We start from the raw sequence: 25,736 nt of genomic DNA on the forward strand, positions 1-25,736 counted from the left end.
AATATCCACTACTAATTTGTTGTCATATGTGAATTGCATCCTTTGTAACTCTAAACAGTTGATCTACCCCATCATTTTAGACTGTCTGTTAAGACAAAAAACCCCAAACAAAAAAGACCACAAACACAACCAAAAAAACCTCCCAAACAACAAACCACCACCACCAAAGTGTATGGCTCCAAGTAGCAAAGTCTTTGAGTGCTTTACTATTCCAGGACAAAATAAACATTTAATCCAAAGTTTGTAGAACACACCTCAAACACCTTTTTTCACTATATTTTTGTAGCTGTTGAAGAAAGAGTTAAAGCCAGGACATTTTCAAATCTAGAGATTAAATGTAATGAGATCAGAATAATAAGATTACCATAATCTGCCTCACACACATAGCTAGGATCAGCCCTAATCTCTTCATTTTGAGACAGATGGAAAAAGCATGAAATCAGAGATAACAGGAGGCCAATTTCCTAGAATAAGGGCTTTGCAAGGTTCGCCATAGCTGTAAGTTCATATTTTGCTAGATTTGTACCTATTTAACCAATTCTAAGAGAACATACTGGAAAGGAGAATCAGGCATCTCTAAATCTGTACTACATAACAAGTAAGTAATACATCAGTGTAATTTTAATATATTGCAGAATATTATAGACTAATTTACTGAGACTGCAGCCAGTACCATTCTCAGATGCTTTAACTGGGAATGCAGTGAGTAAAGAGCAAACCATCTGAAAAACAAAGATCTTACAACTGCGCATGACCAGAGGCTGCTCATTGATTTTTCCTATGGGGAGAATACACACGAAGTAGCAATTTGCATCTGTGACCAGTCTGACAGAAAGCAGTCACAGGAAGGGCCAGTTTTAACCTTGCTTTTAACACAGAGTATTGAAGAGATGCAGCATGGAACCATCCCTTAACTCTTCTTTCTGTATCTTCAGGATATGAATATTGGCATACTAATATTGGGGAGGTATTAAATAGCCTCATATACACAAGAGAGTGGTTATGGTGGCTAATGTCCTCCTGCCTCAGTGGAAGCTGGCCAAGAATCAACAATAGGGAAACTTAAGAAAAAAAAGTTAGAAGGAAAAAAAGAAAAAAGAAAAGCATCCTGGATTTTAGCACTAAATAGGCTCAGGATGATGCCTTAGGATTAAGTAATACTGTGTTAAGGGAAACAGAGGTAAGCAAGAAACCATCCCAGGAATTAAAACCAGACTGGTGGCTGTAAGATAAATGGGAAATTGTTTTTCAAACAGCTAACAGCTCCTAACTTTTTCCCAGAAAAAAAATGTAGCCCTATACCGCAGGACAGTAAAAGCCTCAGTCTCTCTAAATCTGATCTTGCAACGCAACACCTCAAGCAACACCTTTGAGGTTCGATGTGACGATTTAGCAGCACGATTAAGACAGTTATGCAAAGACCTGAGAAAGGGGAAAAAAAGAAGTGCCACAAGATGCAATCATTTCCAGAGCAGGTTCACCTGTCAGTTCAGACTAATTACTCCGTAAGTCTCAGAGGACAGTTTCCATGCATCTGCTCTTGGCCAATAATTTTAAAACATGTCTTAATTCAGCCCACAAAAAGCCTGTTCACACTCTCACAGCCCTCGTGATTTTGTATTATACAGACACAGCCACAATTAGGAATTTGGTTGGTCTCCACATAGAGCTCTTTATTGATTCAGCCCTGTTTGTACATATGCAGAACTTGTTGCCCCACCTCTTATCTATTCATTTAAAATGTTAAATTTAACTCTCGTTTGTGGGGAAGACAAAAGCACTTATCACTCCTTTAATTTTGGGATTGCTCCCAGAGGAAAGCCAGAAAGGGAGACCCCCATCCTGTCAGTTCTGCAGGGCTACACCAGCAATCCCTCCCCCACAAAAAGAACAGCAGCACCAATAGTGTAATTTTACCATCCTGGCAGAAATGCATTTTTGCTATCAGAACCTTAATCCAATTGCATGTAATCAAACCCCTGCTTAAAACAAGACACTTTCATAACTAGATCAGAAATTCATTTATAAAGCAGCATTGACTAAAGCAAAGAGAAATTAATAAAGCTTACCTTTCCTTGCACAAATCAAGGCAATTTCAGTGCATAGAGCTAACTACATTTTAGCTCAGTGTGACATGAGAGCTCAGTTTTTTACAATATAAAAAACACTGCTTAAGGCATTTAAACCACTAATTTACCACTGAGGAACTGCAATGATAGTTATCAGAAATCTGTCACCTGCAGAGGGATGGTTTTAATCAGTGCATTTTTTGATTCAGTTTATTTAATGCTTTTACTGACTTATGTCTAGCAACATCTTGAACTGAAGAGGAAAGGGACAGGTATTTAGTCTGGCTGATCTTCAGAGTGAGAATATTTAATAGAAAAGGGAACTCTCCTCGTTTTCCTGTAACTGCAAAGTTGTTCCCACTTCCTTGCTGCTAGCGGGACATGCACACACAAGAGGAAGACACTTGCAAATGGTTTCTGATCCAAATGTTGAACATCGTCTGACTCATTCCTGTCCCATTTGCATAATGCAAAGCACCCCAAGAGCCTGCAAACCTGAGTGTGACAGATCACACCACACTGGGGGCAGTTGGCACCACTGGCTCTAGAACACTAAACTCACAAACATTTCACAGGGCATCTCCAATCTCACCAAACAGAACCAAACCAGGAGAAAAGAGATGAAGCTTTACTGTACAACATTACAGGAACACCAGTGACTTCCCTGCTCATGTAACACTGAATGGGGGAGAAAGAAAGGATAATAAAGAGGCCATTTAATACAAAAAGATTTTTAGGGGATTTGCTTTTAAGGGCTTGAGAGGGCACATATCCTTACACCTCTGTTTCAATAGATGGGTGCAGGTCATCAGTCACACTTCAAGACACCCAAGAAAAAAAACCCCAACCTGGTTGGTTTAAAAACAACAACAACAACAACAACAAAAACCCAACCAGGATTATGCTATTGTTGCACTAATAACCCGAAGTTCAAAGACAGTTCAAACAGCCCATTCTTACATGCTGTTCAAGCCACGTCTGGAGGTTGTTAAGAGATGCAACTCTGGTCATTCCTACCTGGCCAGGTTCTACTAAGAGAAAAAGATTTCAATAACAAATGTACTGAAAGATCTTTGTTCACCAAAGCCATTATTAACACTGGATTCAAACTTCTGGGCCTGCAAGAAGCAAACCTAGGTGTAAAAAAAAGAAAGTCACCAAGGCAAACACACTAAATAAAATGTATATCAAAAAAACATATAGGAAAAATGGATTTCAGTGGATTTTGCAGTTAACTAACCTTTCTGAAAACATATTTAATCACAACTTTGCTTCACAGGTTGTTCTGAGCAATTATTCTAACAGTTTTGAAAGCCAGTAGAACCAAACTGCACCAGCTAGTCATGCTCAGTGATCTTTCCAAATCTACAGTTTCCCAAATAACTGGTTTCAGTTATAAATCCTTAATTTCTTTTCCAGGTTTCCATAGGTCTTCGATCATGAGGCTTGATCATACAACTTGTAAGTCAATATTCTTAACATTGTATCTTAAGCAATTTGATAACAAAGACTTGGGCAATCCACTTATCCACCATCAATCCCATCTTTTACACAAGGGCCAATATTCCAAGCCTCTCCAGCACAAAGCTTCCTCAGTGCTTTCCCAGTGACTCGTGCCTTTAGCACAAGCAAACCTCAAAGGGGCAAACACACCAAATTCTCTAAAAACAGAGTGGCGCTGGTGTACCAACATCTCATGTTGATCTTCAATCCATGATAACTTTCAGAAGAAATGTATGATTGTTTTCAGGCTGCTACAGAATAATGAACTATTGTATCCCAGAAATCTTTTAATGACATTTAAGTTTAGCCTATTTTTGGGTCACAACAGGCCCAAGTCAAAAAAGTTATAATTCATTCCAACATTAATCCATTTTTCTTTCTTCTCCAAACTCATCATTAAATGAAGGTTCAATTAGTGGAGAACCAGTAGGAGACAGAATTAAACACCCACAATTCTGTACTCATAAGTCTGGAATAACAAATTCTGGGGTCACAGTGGCCTCAATTTAACCATAAAAAACTCAGCAATTTCTGGCCAAAGAGGAAAGCTTAGCCTTTTTTTTCAAAGAGAAAAGAAAAACACCCTCCCACCCAAGCCTGTAAAAACACACACTCCTCAGGAGACTGAGAAAAGAACATGCTTTGAGAACTGCTCATGGAGAGAGGAGCTGGAGAGAAGGCCATCTGAACCACAGGCATGGAATCAGATGGTAAAGGATAGGATCATTCCTTTAAAACAACAAAAGCTATCAGAACTAAATGGCATTTGTCTAGGCCCAAAAAGAAGCAGCAGATGTCAGTTTGAATAGCAGAAAGTGGAAAGACATCAATAATCTCCTCTTTTGGAAAGGAGGAGGAAATATGATACTGTACAGCAAGGACCACACGTGTGCCATAGCTGCTGATGGTCTGTGACATCCACTCATGCCAAAACACTGCTCCTAAGCTGACTTCAACTGGGAAACTACAAGGCCCAAGAACTCCAAAGCAACTTTAATTTTCATTCTACCTCAGAAAAAGTCCAAAATCACAGCTGTAGGACCTTACTGAAAGTGAACTGCTGAATTACACACTGCAAGAGAGAGGAGAGGGGAAAATTAGAAGAATAAAAAAAAGGGGGGGGGCAACATCTGCACATCAAAGTAATGCTTAAAAAAATCCCCTTGTGTAATGAAGTTCCTCTTTCACTTCAGAACTAATAAAATAGCATTTGTTCATGTCCAAATCTCTCCATAAAAGGAAAATAAAGCATTTAAATGCCATTAACTCACACAAAGTTAGAGAAGAACTTTGTATCATGAACAGACTGAGCCTACACTAGTCTCTTGTAACTCACTATCCCATGGATTGGGCTAAGAAACAGTAGTCCAGAGTTACTCAGGGTCAGAAAGAAAACCAGTATCCTAACAGAAGAATAATTTTTTTAAATTTAAAAAGAGACACTACTTACATTATCTCAGAAGAAAATATGAAAGTGATAAATGCCGCCTTTATTTTTTTAAATATAACATATTATTAGAAACACCAGCTGTATTGACAATGAAAGTCTATTGCTGCTCTTTTGGCTTGTGGGCAAGAACAAAAAAATCCAAGAGTCTCCTTATATTAACAATGCAGACATGCAGATATGAAATGCCAAAAGCAGTAACTTGCTCCAAAATCTTAAAGTCAAGACAGCTGAGGCACAAAATTCTTTATGGAAAAGATCAGAGATAACTAAAACCATCTCCTAATTAGTGTCTCAAATTAGAAGAATTGTTCCAGGTCAAGAACAAATTAGAACAAGAATAGAACTCATGATGGCTCCATTGCAATAACCTGGAAGGGATATCACAATGCAGGTCACCGACACCCGAGGGTGTATTATTTGACCGCAGACTAATTTTAATCTTCCAAGTACATTACAGCAGCACAGTATCTTTGTTGTAAGTCACAATAAAAGCTAAGGCATTAAAACTCTCCCTTACTGGGAGATTCAATGCCTTGGCCACAAAAAAACTCCCCCTAGGGCCGTGACAAGGGGTCAATCATTCCTAGACAACAAAATGGGATTTTCAGACCACGCATTAGTATGGATACATCCAAAAAGATTCCCAAGAGTTCTGGGAAGACCACAATATGTGGAAGCCAGCTCAGGGATGTACTCACCAACCAGGACCAGGCCTTATCTAAAGACTTTAAAATACATATGATGAGATGACAGATGCTGGTTTGGTCCCAGCTGCTTTGCAGCAATAACGCCAGTGCACAGCCATAAAACCTCCCTGGAAGTACAGCAAATATCCAATTAAGTTGACTCAGGGAGCTGTTTGGAGGCTGGGCTCTTCTGGCAAAGCTATAAAAGCAAAAAGCTATCATCACCTCAGACCTCCACTTAATCAGTGGCAGGAGAAAACAAAAATATAACTCTGTATAGAGGGCAGATGAATCACTCATTGTGATAAACTGGAAATAGTCACACAGCTTTTCTAAGGTTTATTTGAGCTGCTTCATTTAAAAACCCAACAACTCAACTTTTGGCTACTCCTCCCCACAAATGTGCTCATTAACAACATAAGAACCTCACCCTTGGTGGTTAAAAAATCAAAGGGTCAGTGTCTGCAGCACAGGGAGGCTGTGCCACAGGATCTCAGGACTGGCTGCAGCTTCAGGAGCCATCCAAGAAAGTAACAGGGGTGAAGTGGCAAAGTTCATCAAGAGAGTGACAAAATGTACTCAAACTCTAAAAATTCATCAGTTACACTGATAACTTGTAATACTAAAAGGCCAAGTGATAAATGTGAGATTAAATACAATACGGAAAATAATGGCTGCGAGAAAAAACACAACCAAAAAGCCAAAGAACTGTGAATGTATGAAGCTAAGGATTTTAAACTATTACTCCTCACAGCAATTATAACACAATCAAATTGGCAGCAATCTGAAAATATATTAGAAACATTACCTGTTTCTTGTAAGAATGAAACAAAGCAAATATTTTGACACTAAATTTGTGTCAGCCCCTCTGTACTATGAGTATTTACATTTGCATTTTTTGGGATGCGTTCAAATTAACTAAAAGAGTTGCAAAAAGAACCAAGATAAAACAAAGCATGGAATGGGTTTTGGACTGTAAGAGATCAGATTCTCTCTATCTCCTTCTCAGAAAAAAAAGCAACGAAGACAAAAAGACATTTGCAAGTCGATTCTCCCCATGAGAAGTACAAGGGAGATGCTCTCCTATAGTCTCTTGCAAGGGGAGGGGGAGAGAAGAAGAAAAAAAAATCAGTAATGCTCTTAGGTAGCATGTTTCAAATGAAGCAAGTGACTTTATTCCACACAGTACATGTTTATGTTATGAGGCTTTCATGCTGTAATGTACAGATGGATTCAAAATGGGTTTAGAAAGATGCACAGAAGGTGTGGCCACCAATAGCAGGCACAGCCTCCAGCTGAGTGAGTCACTCCAGCCTGACTGAAGGAAGCCAACACCTTACACAAAGAGGAAGATGATGTCCAGGGCTGGACACAGTCTGACCAACACAGTCAGCATTGGAGTGGTCCACCTAGCCCAGTGTAGAATGGCAAATATTCAGAGTACAAAGAACAAAGGAAAAACCTACATGTAAGCAGTTTTCTATTTCTTTCAATTGTGAAAATTGCGTAATTCGCTTCAGATGAGAATTACTCCCAGAACACTGTGAAGAGTAGAATTTACTTCCATCGAAGAAAGTTTAAAGCATAATACATAATCCATTATAAAGGTACAATAAACTGAGTATTATCTGTAGAAACCAACAGTGAAGTGGGAGAAAATTGACTAATACAGGCAGCTGGCAGCACAGTACAAGGGCCATGTGAAAGGTCAGCTCAAATCTGTCTGTGAGGACTGAAAAACCTTGGCAAACCCAAGCACACCTCAGGAGTGTTACTTGATCCCTGCCATTACAACATGAGAGTTAGTTTTCACCCATTTGGATGATGGCCTCCCCTTCCCAGTTAGTAAACTGGGAGCTGGGAGTTTTGGCAACAATGAGTGAGGGAAAACAGGTGCTTTTAGAAGATTTTCATTAGGTATGACCAGACTTCTCAGTTTTGACTGCAATTCTGACCAAGAACAGCTAAATCCAGTTAGAGTCAAAGCTATCTTAGAAGATTGTGTAACAGTATTTTCTTTGTGAGGACTCTAAACTAGGAAGCCCCAAAGGGTTGAAAAAATATCCTTGGGGGGTAATTCAGCCACTTTCACAGAATTTCAACCTGCAGCACTCCTGAGTCACCCACAGATCTTTTTCAGTAGCTGACCAGCCTGTAGAGCAGCTCTTTTATCAACATATTGCCCTATGTTTAATAACTTCAGCCTTTCTGGAATGTTAAAAATAATGTTTTCTTCTCAACAAACAAGCTTTAGGGGGAATTTATTACTCATCATGCAAATAGAATCAACAGTGCCTCTAATCTTACTGCGACATCATGCAGGTGTTTGTAATCCAAACAGAGACAGGTGGACTGAAACACAAACTTTTCAAAGGAAAGAAAGCTTAACAAAGTTTATAGAAATACTGGAAGCCTTTTTACTTATGTCTTTCCTTTTCACATTACCTAAAGAGAGCAAAGGTAACAGCTTGCGAGATTTCCAGACACAACAAGCTCTAATAGGAAGGGTGGAAATCAGGAAATGTGGGTCAACTATAATCACTTTGGTTATCTTTATTTTTTTTGACCCTGAAGAGAAAGTTGTTGGTTTCAATCTGAATTTTTCTAGGTAGTAAGGTTGGACGTGATGATCTTAGGGGTCTTTTCCAACCTAGGCAATTCAATGATTTTAGAGAGAGTCACAAGAGTCTTCAGCTGCCCATCCTAGCAGAGAGCAAGAGACACTCTGAACCTTACAGGCAATTTTTAGGGAAGAAAAATGAGGAATGTATCTCATCTTAGTAAAGTGTAAGGAAATGTCAAGACAGCTTGAGGCTGGAAGAAAGTTTTAACACCCTGGCACAAACAGTCAAAACAGACAAATCCACACTGTTTTTGAAAATCTATAGTTTCAGGAGAGGTAGGGCAGAGGTGGTCGTGCAAAATATATTTTAAGAAATAGGGACAGAAGTGAAGGCAAGGAGGAAGCAGAAGCAACTTCTGCTTCCTCCATTCCAGTGGTCAGCAGGGAGCTGAACTGGCAGCCCATGCTTGAGCACTCCTAGGCTTAAAGATACATCTTGTTCAAGCAGTCTCTGAGGACATGTAGAATATTAGAGAAACAAAATTTAGCTGTGAAATATATGCACAACAGGTTCCCCTAATATAGCCTGTACAAGGCAAATTTGTCAAGCTGATGTTCATGTCACCAAAATTCAAGCATTATTCAAAGGCAAGGTTGGGAAAAAGAACATTTTAATTGCCAAATTCTGTCTTTAAAAGTGTTCACTGTCCTTGGGTGCCACTTTCTCCTCATCTTCCTCCTTGCATTTGGTTCTTTTACCTTCTTCTGCCACTGCAAGATGCACTTTGAACCCTTGTTTCCCTCCCCCCTCCCAAGAATTTCCTTGATTAGTTGTGCCCCCAGAAGTAGTAAAGACTAGAGCACAAGACCTGAACTGCACAGGAACTCAGGGAAATACCTCTCGAGCAAAAGTGGCAGATTTTCCAGAGGTACTCACAAAAGGTACACACTTCTGCAGCTTAAAATCCTACTTATTCTAAAAGAAATCTGCTTAGACTAGGAATCTAAGCATAGCTCCTTCCGAGCAGACCGTAATCTATTGTTAACAGCGGTAAGTAAAAACCAGATCAAATGGTTAAAGCATCATTTTCATACTTATGCTAAAGAAGGGTAGGTAACAAAAGAATACTCAAAATTTGACTGTACATCAGGACTTATAATTGCAAAACCTACTCAAGTTCAGCAAGAGTTGCAAGAATTTAAAATTTTGTGCCAATTTCTCACAAACCAGAGGGCTGACTAGCTCATACTACAAATCTTCAGTACTAGCAGAGCTGCTATGATTAGTGGAACCTGCTGTCTCATACATAACTCATGAAGAATTCCCCCCCTTCCTCCCAAGGGAAACAATTTTGCATAAAAGCAGCACTTCCCCCCGCCCTGAACCCCCCCCCTTCCCCCGTAAACCTGCACAGTTTTAGTACAAGTTAGAGCAAGAAGTAGGTTGGCTCCATGGAGAAAGCATGAATTCCAGAGACAAATTATTTAAATAAGAGGTTTTAGAGACTAACAGTATAATTACAGTTCAGCTGAAGAGAGGGGAAAAAAAAAAAAAAAAAAGCTTTCTGCTGTCTCTGCATGAGGTCCAGCTGCAGTGGAGCCAACAGGCAGCTCCCAACACTGCGTGCAGGCTGACACGAACTCATGCAAACCAGTAAATCCAGCAGGTAGAAACAGAATAATTGTACTCTGTTGAGTATTCTCTTATATTTTATTTATAAAGGGCAGTAACATTTGAACATCACCATTCTAAGTTAATTACTCCACAGAGGCTGGCAATCTACTTCCTAGACAGAAATAGCTGTTCCTAGCTTTTGCCTTATTCCAGTCACTGTTCCGATCTGCCACCACAGGATCAAAACCCAACTGATTTCATGAGTCCCCAATACCAGGACTATTTAATTTTCACAACCTCAAACAGTTGGAGACAAAAGAATCCAAGATCAGGTACAGAAATTCAAGTGAGCAGTCATTGTTGAAGGGGATAAAAAGCCTCTTAAGCTCTTGAAGACATTTTAAACATTTTTAAAATGGGCTTTTAGTCAGTATCTATAGAAAAACACCATTCTTTTCTTAAAGAGAGACATACAGGCTGAGCAAAACTATGAACACAACCATTTAAAATGCAAATTTCAGATGCATCTAGTCACTAATCAGGAAGTACTGTAGAGTAGCATCTGGGATTCAGGAATATAATAAATATCCTAAAAATAATTTTCATGAACAGTTTTGGAGACTGTCAGTTCACTTTTTGCTCCATTAGAGCTCAGCTGTACAACTCTGCTCCGTGTGTTTAGCACATGTCATCATGAAAAAACACATTTTTAAGTTTGTTAAACCAATTCTCACTTGAGTTGTCAGATGGTGGCACCAATCATGCATACAAGCCATGGGAACAAGTTCAGGCTCCACCACAGACATTCTGCTTCACAACGTTTTCTGTTCCATTTGAACACCTACTCCTAGGAGGTGTTACAAGATGTCTTCAAAGCTGAAGGCATGTGCCACTCACACAGTGCTTTAAATACTCAGCAACAGGGCAAGAGCCTCAAAGTGACAAACAAGGACAAGCCCCAGGCTTGACAGATTGAAATGGACAATTCTGCCGGTCTGTCTAAAAAGATTTGGCTATTTGAGGGAAAGAAACAACTTTATCTAGCATTTCCCAATGTAGAAAATGAAAACAAACCAGCCCATCCCAAAAGTCATAGAAAGTATTCTCCTATCCTATTTTCTCTCCCAAGGGCCAAAGCATCCAAAAGCCACATTTATTTCTAAGTGTATATTAATTATTCCAGTCACTGGTGCTTGCCCAGCCTGGGAGATAACTTAACTGTCACTGTAGGACCAGCAAAGGAAATGAAAGAGCAAGAACAGTGGGGGGATAAAGCTGCAGATAAGAACTGTGTATCAAACTGCTGCAGTATCAGTCTCCTGATCTACCTTACACACACAAGTCACGCATTTGCATTTTAAATCTAACACAATTTTCAGAGAAAACTGGAAATTATAGAAATCAAAGGCAGCTTTCCTAGCAAAATGCTAAATGAAGCAAGTAAAACATAAAACATTTGGACCTAGTGCCTCTTTTTACTAGTGCCCCAGTGAAACAGATAGCTACACAAACACTCCATTTCTAATGCTGTAAGACTGAGCAGAGAAAGAACAAATGCATTCCCTTGATCACCTTCCTATGTAAATATTCTATTCCCAAGGCACAGCTTCATCTTCCTGGCTAGGACTCATCCCACTAGCACTGAAAAAAGCGAAAAGGGCAGGGGGAAGAAGGGAAATAGGCTTATCCTCTGCTACAATGTGTTAATGAAGAGTAGCTGCTCAGACATTAACTAACACAGCAAAGTATTCATCCAGACTCCTGTGTGAGTTCTGTAATTCACACAGAATCTCACAGTGGGGTTATCTCCAGCCCAGCCACCTCGAGGTCAGCTTGGCTGTAGCTAAAGAAGATCCAGTCCCTTCTCTTGACCACACAATGAGACAAACCCACGGACCTGACAGACACCTCAGGTCTCACTGCTGCAATAGCCCACTGCTGTCACACCTGGAAAGGACATTCTGCAATTCAACACCACTGACCAGAAGAAAGGTGATGCCACAAAGACACATAGGGAAAACTCAAAACTCATCTCCACTAGGTTTGTTGTTTGTAAGTTGTTTGTTGTTACGGTTCTAAAATTAGCTTTGATTCTTCAAACCTTTTAAAATGCATATAAATAGAATTATAAAAAATTTAGCAAAGATTGTAATTCAGGGATAAAGAGCAAGTATGGAAATCTGCCATCTTTTCAGTACAATAGCTTATAATACAATACTTCAGTCTCACAGCAGTTGAGAAAATGTCCAAACATTATCTTTAGTAGTTCTTCTAGTTTAGATTTCTACTGTAAAATTAATCAAGATTGGTAAATTAAAGCCCCTTTTTGCTCAATTTGAGATTATAAGATTTATTTGCTCCAGTGTTGTTAGAGCACTAATGCCTAATTTTCTTACATTTTCATAAAATAGGATTAGTTTAGCCCAGTTTTTTTTCCCCCTGAAGTTCAGGCTTTAGTATTTGATTTATGGTGTGTAGCCCAGGGCAATTTTAAAGCACAAGGGATTTTATCAAGGGGTCATATAGTTCACTCCTTGTTAGGCTGAGCTCGACCCAGAAAAACTGGATTTCTTATCTTCCCTTGCTTAGCTGGATCCTTATTATTTGTAGAGAAAAATCAGAAAAGTCTGAATATCACTACAAACAAGATTCCTCCTCCAGCAATTAGCAGGACTCTGCACACAAACTGGAAATCTATGAATACACTCCCAAACCTTAACACATGCCACTAAAAATCATAATCCTTCTTTTCTTCCCTCAAGCTGCGATCAAGCTTTTACCATTTTAATTTTAAACAATAAATTAAATCAAAGCTGGTTCATTAACACCCAGGATGTCCAAGAATAACAGATGTTATTGATCTGAAATTCTCACACAATCCTTAATCACAATAGTTAACACAACAGAGATGTCACCTGACCAAAGAAGGGAGGCAGCATTTTTGTGCTGCCAGTAAACAAAAACAAAAGCATGGCATATTGGTTGCAGTTTGACAAGCAGGTTGAACAAAGCAGATAAATAATTTATCAAGCCAAAATGTGATTTGCAGCTATGCCTGTGCTAACACTTGTCTGTCATGCCTGGTATGACAGGCATGGACCTTGCAGAGAGGCTGTAACAGCTCCTCCATTAAACTGGCAAAGGCAGCTGAGCTTCAAATTAGCATCATCTCCCTGGTTATCACAGAATGCAACACGTGCTAAGGCAGTGTCACAAAATCAGCTGAACTGACCACTAGCTTTAGTCAGTGTTTGTTCAACATTCAGAACTCCTGCAGCCTTCAGGCAGCTCACAGAGCTCATCTTTCTTTGCTTTCAGGGACAAGTTTAAATAATCATCATAAAAACCTTCTAAATAAAAATAAAGATGCCATATTTAAGGTGGAATGTGTTTACTCTTTGCTTGCTAAGACCACTTTACAACTTCAGACTGGAATACTCCACAACTATGCCTCCTGCACATAAATGCCTTCAGCAACACAATCTTCATCTAAGCAGGTCCAAGCTCTTCTGCAAATACAGAACACACACTTTGTTAAGATCAGGTATTTCCTTCCTACACACTTCATCCTAATGCCCACAGAAGTTGACTAATGGAACATAACCCACCTTTAGATTACTTTCACACATAAGAGGAACAGTATTTGAGAAGTTTGCACTCAAACCAGGCCTTGAACAGTTCGGCACATCGGAAGAATGCAGCCCCTTGTAACAGCATCTCTTTGTGACACAGATCTCCAACTGCCAGGCTGCCAAATCAACTACATTTCAGATAACTGTGCTTGGTTTTATGTCTCTGTAGTATTCTGACAGTTTTGCCATCTTAGACTGCAATATTGATCACATATTGATGGCAATTATCATCTTAATTCAAGGCCACCAGCCAGGGAACATGACCTAAGCACACCTCTACAAATCAACCATCACACACAGCAGAGCTGCCACTCACAGCTAAGTCACAGAATAATGGAGCTTGGAAGGGCCTCTGGAAAACACCCAATTCACACTCCTGCTCAAAGCAATCTAATTAGATTAGAGTGCTCAGGGACTTGTCTGGGTATCTCCAAGGACAGAGACTCCACAACTTTTCTGGTCAACCTATTCTAATATTTGACCTATTTCACTATAAAGCACATAGTGCTTGCAATTTGGCTGAATCATTAATTCAGAAAATGGTTTCTCACACATTAAAATAATCAAGACCACACAGAGTCCATCCCATTACAAGAAATGAGAAATGATGGAGGAGTGTGTAAAGAAGGGAGAGGAAGGATGAATGTGAAGATAACTTCACTCAAACCAGGAAAAAGCCTTGAATTTTTTCTCTAGGACAGACACCACGACACAACAGCCAATGCAGGTGAAGTCACAGAGGAGGGAGGGGAAAGAGCAGTAGGGGGACAGTGCTCCCCTCATTTATCATCTTCCTGCCTCTATTTGAAACTGTTCCACTCTATCCTGACACAGAAAAATGGTTTGCATGGAGGAACTGAAAATGCCACCTCAGCATCAGCTGTTAGCAAACACTCAATTCTCTTAAAGGCTGACAAAGAAAATAAATGTGGTGACAAACACTCATGTGGACAGAACCTGTGGCGACTGTCAAGTGTATGATCAGAACGGGAAAAGTAATCTTGACTTGGCTGAACCAAATTGTGAAGTGATCAAAATCCTACCAAGGAAATCTTCTTTTAGCACATAAGGAAGCTGGTTTGTGTATCACACAAAAGCAAAAACATTAAAATTCAAGATGATGACCTTCTACTTAAAACACCACCTGGATACTTTGAGTCATAAAAACAATCTTTAAGCACCCCTGAATTAATTATGATGACATCTACTGGGAACAGTAGATTATTCACTTCTTCAGAAAAACACTTTCCAGCTATGCCCCAACCCCTTGACAGAAGGAGAAAGAGGAAGTGGAGCAGTAGTTTATAGTTTAAAACCAAAACAATTCCAAAATTTAAGATATTAATTAACCTGCATTAACCACACACAGTTCTCAGAGCACCATGGCATTAACTTTACACTTCTGATTAGATTTAGGAGGAGTAGAGAAATTACAATGAGATGACAAAGAAGGGTGAATTTTCTTCTCTTTTCTCCCCTTGGTTGCTGCCAAACCTTCAGCACAAATTAATACGCTTTAGATCTGGGTATTTGGCACTTAGCATGAAGGCTGATAGTTCTGGGGGACATAAACCTGAATAACAAATACTGAGACTGAATTTAACTCCTCCCAACTTCAATATATACAGGGAAAAAAAAAGGGAGGGTGAAGACTGTAAAGGCATCAGGACAACTGTAAACTGTTCAAAGTGAAAAAGCAGTAAATCAAGATTTCAAGTAGGAATCTCTCAGGTAGGAATCCCTCAGCTTCCTTATTTTACTTTTTTAAGTAACAGGATGGGCCACCTTCACCCCTCCCAGTAGGACCCCAGTCACCAACAAGTTCCTGTGAAGCAACAGGAAAAGCACGAAGCTGGAGAGCTGCAGCACTGTCAGAAGGAAGCACCAATCTTGCCTTTCTTTGGAAAAGGCTCAGCAAGTAGTATTTAGAGTACGTGAAGTTTTGAGAAAGCTATCAGTGAGCATCTCCTGAGAGGCAGTACCACACACTGCTACAGAGCCACTAGGCAGAAGGGTAGGGGACCTACTGTCTTGCCAGGGTTACAGAAACCACAGAAGCAGCTTTTACCACGTAATGCCCACAAGAAAAAAAAAAAAAAAAAAAGAGGCCAAGTACTTTTCCTCTTCACTCAGCTGTTTTACAATTGCAAGCCAAAGGTCAACTATCTTCACTCACTTTTGGAAACCAGCCACAAGATTACTAACAACCAGCTTAATGGCTCCAGTTCAAGTGCTATTCAATCAGGTCCTGAATCTGTGGGTAGACAGCAGTAATGGCACATGACATCACAGGCAAGTTATCTGCTGAGGTCAGAGCAGCCAGACTGGGCATCTCTGCCTTCTCTCCCCACAGGGAGAAACATGGCCTTCCAAGGACTGGGAATTAAACTGTTAGAGATTTTGTTCTTGGCTTGTGTGACACATTTTGCTACAAATCAACACTCAACAGCCAGACCTGGTTCTCTGGAGTGCATCACCACAGGTGTCTCACAGTTAAAAGGCTTCAATATGCATGAAGTAACGCAAGCCCTCAGCAAGGCACACTGAAGGGTGCAGGTGCATTCAACATGTTACAAGTTTATTCTTCTTCCCAATTCCTTTGAGGACAGGAGAATTGTCCTGGTTAATGAGAGACATCACACAGAGCACATGACTGGGATACCCTAAGATTTCTCAGTCATGAGCAGAGCTCTAACAAACAGATCTGGCATTTTGGGTGGAAATTAATTTCCACAACCACAAACACATTTGAAGTGAAACAGATTTTTTCAAAGCAACAAAGTGCCACAGAAGTTTGTCAGTATGGGTAAACTGGAGCAGTTCTAACTCATTTGGATTTATTTGTCTGAAATTTGCCAGCTTTACACAGTGAAACTCAACACACTGCACAGAACTCAGCTCAACTATGTGCTGAAGGATTCCTGAAAGTCCAGATGCTTCCGCTGACTTTAGTGATAGTCTTGACCAATTTACCGTTTCTGTGGCTCAGTTTATGCATCAATGAGGTAAGCATGTAAAATTTGTGAGCATTTTCATATGAATATGAGCTGAAAGGAAATTCAGATTGAAGAACTGTGCATAAATGCTCTGAGGAAGTGTTCAGCCTAGGTTTAGGGTAAAGTAGGAAAATCCTTTGTATTCTAGGAAAAATGTAATTATTAATGCAGCATAACAGGATACATATGTTTTTATTTGTGTGACAAAATTTCTGTCTATGGAATGACATCAAGTAGATAGGACTCAAGACCATGTCAGCCACTGTGAACAGATGTAAGACTTTTAACACAGACTAAACTTCAAAAACACTAACTAAAAATGTATTTTTCCTTTACTTCTTAGAGAACATATTTTTAAATAAATGAAAACTTTATTATATTTTTTCATGTACTTAAACAAACTTCTATCCCAAACTAAATTAAAATAGCTGAGAATACAATTTACAATAAACTATATTTCATTAAACTTCATTTTTCTTTCCTGTTCAGCATTTTCTAAAAGCTGACTTCAGCTATACTCTACTTCAAATAAACTGTAAAAGCTGAGGGGAACTAGTAGTAACCCCAAATAGAAGAATACAACTCAGGTTTAAAAAAAAAAAAAAAAAAAAAAAAAGAAGGTTATCACAAAAAGTTGCCAAAATTCTGACAGTCTCAAACATTTTAAAATAGCCCTAGGAAATATCCTGGTAATTTACACACACAGTGGCACTGAGTTGTACAGGTCTAACAGGAGTTTTTAGGCCAATTATGGGGCAGGGATGTGTAGGACTACACAGATGCAATCATTTTATAAGTTAAAATCTCAAAGCATGATATGCTTTAGCAACCTTTATCTGTTTATTGCCTGACCCTTTTAACAAAGCCACAGTTGAAATATTAGCTATAAAAGATACATAGTAGGTTTACACATAAAGGTTATTTTTTCTAGCTTATTTTAAAATAGTAGTTAAAATCAAGCCCTTTCCTGGCAAAAATGTTGAGCAGATGAGTAATCCCACTGAGGTCTGCAGGACTTGATTTGTCAGCATACACACAGCTACAGCCTTACATCTGCAGGAAAAGCACCTCTCAAAACTGCTTCTACTCCAAGCATTTTAGAAAAAAAAAGCAGCTTAAAGATACTTTAACACCAAATATATCACACTAGGAAGGCGAAGCCCACCTTTATGGAGAAATAGTGACTGTGACTGAATTCCATTAAAGCATTTAGCAATATGGCTCTTATTACTTGGAAGAAACAAAGCTCTGAGTTACACTTCACCAAGGCCAAATCACTAAGGATTTTTTTATTTTACTCCCTCCCAAAATAAAATTTTGGGCTTGTTCTGTGTGTCCAGTTTTATTACAGTTGTAGAAACTCAACCGTTTTTTCAAATTCCTGAAATTTAGTCAAGATGAAGCCTAAAAAGCCTTTAATATACTGAAAGAACTACAGACCAAAATTCCTCTAATGCACTCCAACATTCACTTACATCTGCACAGATCCATTACATATTCAGCCACAAGCTTATCACTCCAGTTCATCACAACTGAAGATAAAACTCAGCTTCAATATTTGACAGCCTGATGGTAAAGGATTATCTACTCAGAAATAATCCAATCACTGTTCTTTGATATTAGAATCCTTGGCAGGAGGCAAAGAAAAGGAATACCAAATTGATCTTGATTACTTCATGGGGCTTCCTCTCATAATCTCTACAAATGAATTCCCCTTTATCTTGTACTTCTGCTTATTTGCTGCCGTGTTTATGACTAAGTTTTCAAATATTCCAATCTCAGAAGAGAGAACTGAGAGACTTTGGGATGCATGCTTAATACTGAAACAAAACAGCCTCTCCTGCTCTCAGAAGTGTGACTGGGATTTAGAAGATTTTGAGGCTCCATACAAAAAGGAGATGGCATTCTCTGGGGACCCAAAAGAGGGTCAGGTCAGACGGACAGGAAGAGAATCAGAGAGAAACTGAGCAGCCCGGGGTAAAGAGGGAACTCCCGAGCCCGAGCCCTCCACTTACCTTAAGGATATCGCCCCGTTTGAAGCTCAGCTCGTCATCCGCGGTGGCTTTGAAGTCGTACTTGGCGATGGCTTCCATGCTGGGGCTGCCGCGCCCGGCGGTGCGGGCGGTGGGCAGGAAGCGCTCCCCGAAGCCTCCGCTCCTCCCGCGGCGGCAGCTCCCGGCTCCGTGCGAGGCGCCGGCCCCGTCTCTCACATACAGGGAGGCCGGGGGACGATCCGCCCTAGGGGAGGGGGAGGAGGAGGAAGAGACGGGCCATTAGGGGAAGTGGCACGGATCGATGGCCGGGGCCGCGCCCAGCGCCGCTCCCTCCGCCCGGCGCGGCGCGGCCGCCGCTTCCTCCCGCCGCCGCTCGCCCGGGCCCGGCTCGCCCGAGTGACGCGTCCCGCGGCCAATGACAGCCCCGGCGCTCCCGGGGGCGGGAGCGGCACCGCCACCGGCCCGCCGGGAGCCACTGCCGGTCCTCGCCCCGGGGATCGCAGCGTCCCGCGGCGGAGCCCTGCCGGGCGGGCCCTCCCCGCTCCCGCCTCTCCCGGGGATCTCTCCCGCTCCTCGCAGCGGTAACTACAGCGACGTAACGAGGGGAGGACGTGGCCAGCCGGTCCCCCGAGGGCCCGGGAGGAGAGCCCCGGGCTCGGCACCACGGGACCGGCACAGCCCGCGGTAGGCGAGGGGATGCGCTCCACTCCCCACCGGCTGCCCTGGGAAAGACCCGTCTGGAGATGCCCGCACCGATGGTTTGGGTTCTGCCATTCATACAGCTCATGTCGATTTAAATACAAGTTAGACAAAGCAGAGTGCTATTGGGTTTTTGGAATGGAAAGGTCTATCAGAAAGTGTTCTCAAATAATATGACACGGGAACAAAAGTTTGGGCTGACTTACAGTAAAAGCAGCCATCCTGAAATTCCAGTGCTTTGAGCAGCAGAACACGTTAAAAATCTTCGTAATTCAGTGTGACAATCAGCAAGTTTGTGTCTATTATGGGCTCAGAGAAGACATTAAATCAAACCTGTGTATAAGTCATATATACACACCGAAACCACTGAAAAGGCTTAAATCCTGCCCTCAGGTTTGAACAGGAATAATTTTCTGTAACTCCAACTACACTTGATAGCACAGAAGCTAAATAATCAGAAAAAAAATCACTAAAACACAAGAAAGTCTATAAGTTAAAATCCACCATGAATACCCCCTTGAAGAGCTAACAGAGAGCTGGCACTTGTCAATGACAATTCAAGACCGAAGAGATCTGACAAACACTGGTGAACCCACGCACCTGCTAATTCAGGCTCTGTGGTTGCGGCCCAGAAAGAGCCCTGCTGCATGCAAAGGCAGCAGATGGCAACAGTAATTTTTCATTTCAGAGAAAAACCTGCCTTACATAAATGCAGTTCTGCAATTAACACACTTATATTCCATGAGCCCCATGTTTGCCCAACCTTCAGCTCCCTGTAGAGAATAATGAAGCTCGAGGCAAACACTCTGGAACTGAGATTCTATCACAGGAATCTGGCAGAATGAGAGGAGGTATTTACAGGATTCACCTTAATCAAAAAAAGACCAGCTGAGCAGGATCCTCACATGGACAGAGCTTTGGGATTTCTCTGGTCTTCCTACACAGCACTACTGAAACATCAGCAAGGCTAGAAACAGAGTCACCTGTCACAAAGACCCCATCAGAACACTCTCCCTGTGCTATCATAACCGATGGAAATAAAGGCATTAGATCCAAGCTTCAACCAACACACATAATGAAATGCATAAAGTGGATCATCCTAACTATGTTTTGGTAATTATGAAAGACTTCATTTTAGTCCCAAGGCCGATGAAAAACCTTCTTTCTGATGTGAGTCTTCCACATCACACCAGCACACTCATCCAAACAGCAATAATTACTTCCCTTCACCAGAAGTATTTTCTCTTTGCTGCTTCTACTGTGTTGTGCTCACCATTTCCTCACCTTTCCAACCTGGCCTCTTGGGGTTTGTCAACTGATGGTACTGATAATTTTCTGCTATTATAGCACCATTAAAGGGCAAAGTGAATGACAGTGTATGAAACAATGGAAAATGCAAACTGCTCAACACTTGTTGTCTACCTCTCCTGTATCTTTCATGGTAAACATCATCTATTTCTAGTCCTTCTTAAATATTACTGGAAGCAACCTTTGCATGTTTCTAACACCATCGCACCACATGTGAAGAGAAACACCTTCAGCCAAGGAAGCATGGCTAGAAAACCCCAAGTTCCAAACCTAAAAACATAACACCAAGTTGCACAACTAAAGTATACACTAAAGGCTTGAGACACATTTAAAGAAAGAAACTGCTCTTAGAAATAGCTTAGAAATATTCCTTTTTTGGGGGCACATAAGTATTGCTATCCAGCACTGCAGTACCAGCTAATAATTACTTTTTTTAACTGAAGGTGTTCATACACAACCTTCTTAGAGAAACTGATGCAGCATTTCCAAGAACTATACTGGCATTTCCCTGAGCTTAGTAACAGCACAATGTCGGGAAATTTTCCAGCATAATTCAAGATGAAAGAGATTAATCATGCAATACTCTTTAAACTTGCATTAGTACTACTACCACCATCAGATATATTGTCAACATACAAAGGAGTGAAGTTTCCAGGTAACGATGTTAAGAGCAACTGCAGTGTAGAGCAAAACTTGAACCTTCCTGACTTTAGACAAAAGTGTAGCTGAAGTTTAGGCACTAAAGATACATCTGAAAGAGGGAAAAGCTTTGAAAATATTAAACCAAGATACTCACACAGCAAATGTCAGGAAAAGTGAAGTCAAGGCATAATTTCCTTAAAGTCTCTTAAGGATGCATTTTCTGCTTAGAATCTTATTAATAAGTTCTTACACACATTCAGCCATGTTGTTATTAAAACATGAACCAACCAACTGTGTGAGTAGGGAAAAAAAGCACAGCTCTATCTGCTTCAGGCAGAGAGCAGTGCAACAGGACACATTACTGCAGAGAGCCCAGCCCACAGACTGCAAATGGAGTAAGACTGGTATGAACGAATAACAGTCAATACTTGAATACAATGATGACACGTTACAAAAATTAGCAGATGATCTTGCTATAGAAATGACTAAGACTTCTCAAAATATCAGTGTTTCTCACCTTACTGTGACTTGGGTTAAGACTTCCTTTGCTCTCAAAAATACTGGGAGGGGTGAGAGGAAGAAAAGGCAGCAGATGCAGCCAACAGTAAATGCTCATTAGCAGTAGTGCTGCAGCTCAGGATGGAATAAAAGTAATTATAAAGACAAACCTCCCTGTTGTGGCCAACAGGAAACAATGCTCATGTCCACTTCAACAGATATTTCAAAAAGCACACAGGCAAAGATGAGCTTTTTGCATTACTCTTAGAAACAGCATGGTTTTTAAACAAAAGAGAGCTTTCTCATTGTTCTCTTTTCACTGTTTTACTGCTCTTCTGGAAAGTGATACAGGCAGGAATAGAACAACAGACAGTCTGGGAAAGCCAAAGAGAGGCAAGATAGAATCAACGGGAGATTTTGGAAAAAATCAGATCCTAAACTTCATCAGCTGTTTTAGGACAAAACATTACTGAGGGTGGTAGAATGAAAAATGTGTGCATACATCATCTGGAAGACATGCAGAAATGCAAGTGTCAGACTCTAGACAAAAGAATAGAAAAGAATAGTAAGGGCAGAACACTAATTCAAATTAACCAAATAAGGAAGTGTAACATAATAAAGAAACAAAGTAAAATATAAATTACATTATTAAAATATAAACCCCAGAACATTCAGGATCACAAATTATCCCCCTGACCTACCAGCTTAAAGTGATTGAACTTCCTTCAGCACCAGACAACTCAAGAAATCACTTACAAAACTAAGCTCCAGCACAAAGCACAGATAATACTTATCAGATAACAGAAAACTTCACCTCTGCCAGAATTTATTTACCGTTTTTTTCTTATTTTAAAATGTCTAAAACTGCTTTAAATGTTACAAGCTTAGCTAGCATTATGAAATACTCAAAATACTGCATGACAATCAACCTAAGAGATAACAACTGAAAGGTCTTTTTATGGCACAAATTCTCAATATCCAAAGTTGGCACAGAAATGGATTACCAACAACACTGTGTTTGAAGATTGATTAACCATCTGTGGTCTTTCAGATTTTGTCCCTTGACCTCGGGCATTAAATAGTTTTTTGAAACAAAGAATTAACTTCCCTAAGCACTGTATCTGTGAATTGCTCTTGCAGTTACTAACTGTGCTACAGAACAGTTTTCACTGTAGGTTATAAAAGAGGTGTCTGAGTCAGATGTTGTGGGAGTTAACAAGGCCGCATCCTTGTCTTCTACAGATTATTTGAAACTATATTGGCAAGTCAAACCTTATCCCACAAAACCAGCACTGGCTGTCAAGAAGGAAGTTCATAAGAGAAGGAAGAGGCCAAGAGAAAAACGTCCTTCTCCAGCACAGAAACTCACGTTTGAAGCATGACCCCAAATATGACTGGAGACAGTGCGGCAGGGATGTTATCCTGCCTACAGGGTACTCGCAGCCTTTCAACCTTTGAAAGCAGCCTTGAATTATGGGACTCTTTTTGGGAAATACAAAAGATAAGCTCCAAGAACCACGACCGGCCAGCACTCCCCAGCCGCAGGGCAGAGAGAAAAGCGACCCCCGGCCGGTGTTCCCTGTACGTGAGCCGGGAATCTCGCCGAGCAGATGACGCCTCTGGAGCTCAGAGCTTATTTCAACCCCCGCCCCCCCCGCCACCGGCAGAGCCCGCATCCTCTCTCCACCCTCCGGGCAGGCCGAGGCCCGGCGGGATACGGGGCCGACGCCGAGGCGAGTCCTGCGGAGCGCAGCGAGGAGAACGGAACACGGCGGGGCCCAGGCCGCGGCACCGGGGGCTCAGCGTGCGCCCTCTCCGCTCCCCGCCCCGGCACGGCCCCAGGTGGGCGGCGGCCCTCCAAACGCCCGGACTCACCGCGCAGCGCTGGGCGCTCCCGCCGCCTGCCCGGCCCCGCGCGGCCCGGCCCGGCCGCCGCTCCAGCGCCGCCTCAGCCGCCGCTCCGGCCCCGGCCCGGCCCCCCGCCCGCCGCGCCGCCGGTCCCGCAGCAAGTCTCGCGAGAGCCGCCCTGTCAGCGCCCTCCGCGGGAGCGGCGCCTGCGCGCTCCCCGCCCCGTGGGGCGCGCGGGCACGCCCCGCGCATGCGCAGTGCCGGGCTGACCTGCTCCGCCCCCGCCTCGGGCGGCCGCCTCTGTCAGCCCCCGGAGCGAGCGCGGGGCGGCAGCGGACGGGCGGCATCCCGGCAGCGCGGGCCGGCCCAAATACCTCAAAGGAGGGTCCAGCCAGGAGGGAGTCGGGTTCTTCCAGGCCACTAGCCATAGGACAAAAGGGCAAAGTGAAAGCTGCGCCAGGGGAGGTTCTGGTTGTACATCAGGAAGAATTTTTCCACCGACATGGTTATTAACCCCTGCAACGGGCTGCCCACGAGGTGGTGGAGGCACCGTCCCTGCAGCTGTTTAAGGAAAGACAGCGTGGCACTCAGTGCCATGGTCTGGTTGACGTCGTGGTGTTGGATCATAGGTTGGCCTCGCTGGTCTCCGAGGTCTTTTCCAACCAAACTGACTTTGTGATATGGCTATCGAGGCTCTATCTCCTCCTCGGTTTCTGGAGGAGAAATCACGCTGGCTTTGTGCACAATACTTGCCTAATTTGTCAGTGTCTCCACTTGTCTGTAAGGCAGAGCCATCTACCACACCATGGAGCCAGCAGGAGGAATTGATTTAAAAATTCTTTTACTACCAGAGATACACCCTAGCTTGTCCAGGCAGTGTTTGAGCAGACACCGAGGGGTGCAGAGCTGCTCACCAAGCTCAGAGCAAAGAACACACCTGGTCAGCCATTACTTGACAACTGCCATCTATCCTGAGCAGTGATTAAGGCACCCATGCTGTAGGAACAAATAGTTTAATCACACATGGCAATTACAGCGTCCACAGAGGCCAAAATTCAGATTCCACTGGCAACTAATGACAGGGTTTGCATGGATGACCCTCCTGACATTCTTTTAGCTTGAAAATACTTCTAATTATAAAGCAGTTGCTCTGGTAAACATCAGGCCTCGGTGGTTTTTGAACACAAAAAGCCTTTCTAGGACTTTCTAGGTATTCCCACCCCCAGAAGGGATGATGAACTACGGGGATGATAACCTACGGGGTTACTTTCATCCCTCCCCACTCCCCCACCTCCAAAAAGACACCGAGACTGGAAGTGGGCAGTTGAAACACAGCACAATCACCATGTCCAGACAACAACTGCAGAGCCCACAGCTGGGCTCATGTAAATTTAGGATTTTGTTGTGGACCAAAGTCTACAATTTAGGCACAGGTAACTGATATTTTGTTGTATGACAGTGATGCACATTTTCAGCCTCCAATTAAACCCTTTTTTAAAACATAAACCATGGCACTGGTTGCTCTCCTCAGGTGGAGTCCGCCAGGGGGGTTATGGTTACATCCATAGCAGGACCAGAGAACCATCAGAATATTTACCACAATCTCAGAGAATCCAGTTTATAAGTAGTGTTCTGCAAACATTGCCTGCTAACATTCTCATTATAAATGCTTAAGCAGCTTGATAAAGATTGGATTAAATTTGAGCTTTAAACCCTTGGCAAGTTCATTTTCTCATCCTCACAACATTGTCTTTAAGGGGTTTTAACTTATTCCCAGATTTTGAGGGAAGATGTGAGTTCTTCCCATACTTCATTCAAAACATTGGAAAGGGTGGAGAAAAGGAGCTTTAGGAGTTGAGATGTCATGAATGTTTCAGACATTCTTTCTGAGGATGCAGAACTGATTCATTTAGAAGTGACACCGAGACTGATGAAATCAGAGCTGGATTCCAAGACGGCTCAAGTCCCCAGTACTTGTTCCTAGAACAGTCCTACAGAATCTCGTGTTTCACATATGCTCTCAAGATGGGGATTCAGAAGTTCATAGTAAGTTTCTGTAAGTTAAATAACATCTCAAAGAAGTTATAGGAGCTACTTTTAGCTCAACTTGAAGAGCCAGCTATGGCCAACAGCTGCTAGTTGAATGACAGCTACTTCATGGGGCTGCAGCTGCCTGACAGTAAAAGGGCAGTCCTAGAAAATCAAACAAGCAACAAATTTCAGAAATAGCAGA

At 41.9% G+C, this 25,736-nt stretch overlaps 1 protein-coding gene across 2 annotated transcripts in view; it reads right to left on the minus strand.

Annotated features, from left to right (window-relative positions):
- The window catches only part of GRB2 (growth factor receptor bound protein 2), a 55,394-nt gene that overhangs the window by 26,411 nt on the left and 3,247 nt on the right, over nt 1-25,736 (minus strand). Inside the window, exons 1-2 of one of the 2 annotated variants that reach the window (XM_038157515.1) lie at nt 23,531-23,681; nt 18,530-18,752 (exon numbers count right to left, since the gene is read on the minus strand). In XM_038157515.1, coding sequence (XP_038013443.1) covers nt 18,530-18,607 — 78 coding nt within the window. In that variant the 5' untranslated portion in view covers nt 18,608-18,752; nt 23,531-23,681. Of the gene's footprint in view, nt 1-18,529; nt 18,753-23,530; nt 23,682-25,736 lie in introns of those variants that run through there. The other variant, XM_038157516.1, reaches the window with a different exon arrangement.

Source organism: Motacilla alba, chromosome 18 (assembly GCF_015832195.1).
Source record: "Motacilla alba alba isolate MOTALB_02 chromosome 18, Motacilla_alba_V1.0_pri, whole genome shotgun sequence".
In the NCBI taxonomy this organism is placed as follows: domain Eukaryota; kingdom Metazoa; phylum Chordata; class Aves; order Passeriformes; family Motacillidae; genus Motacilla; species Motacilla alba.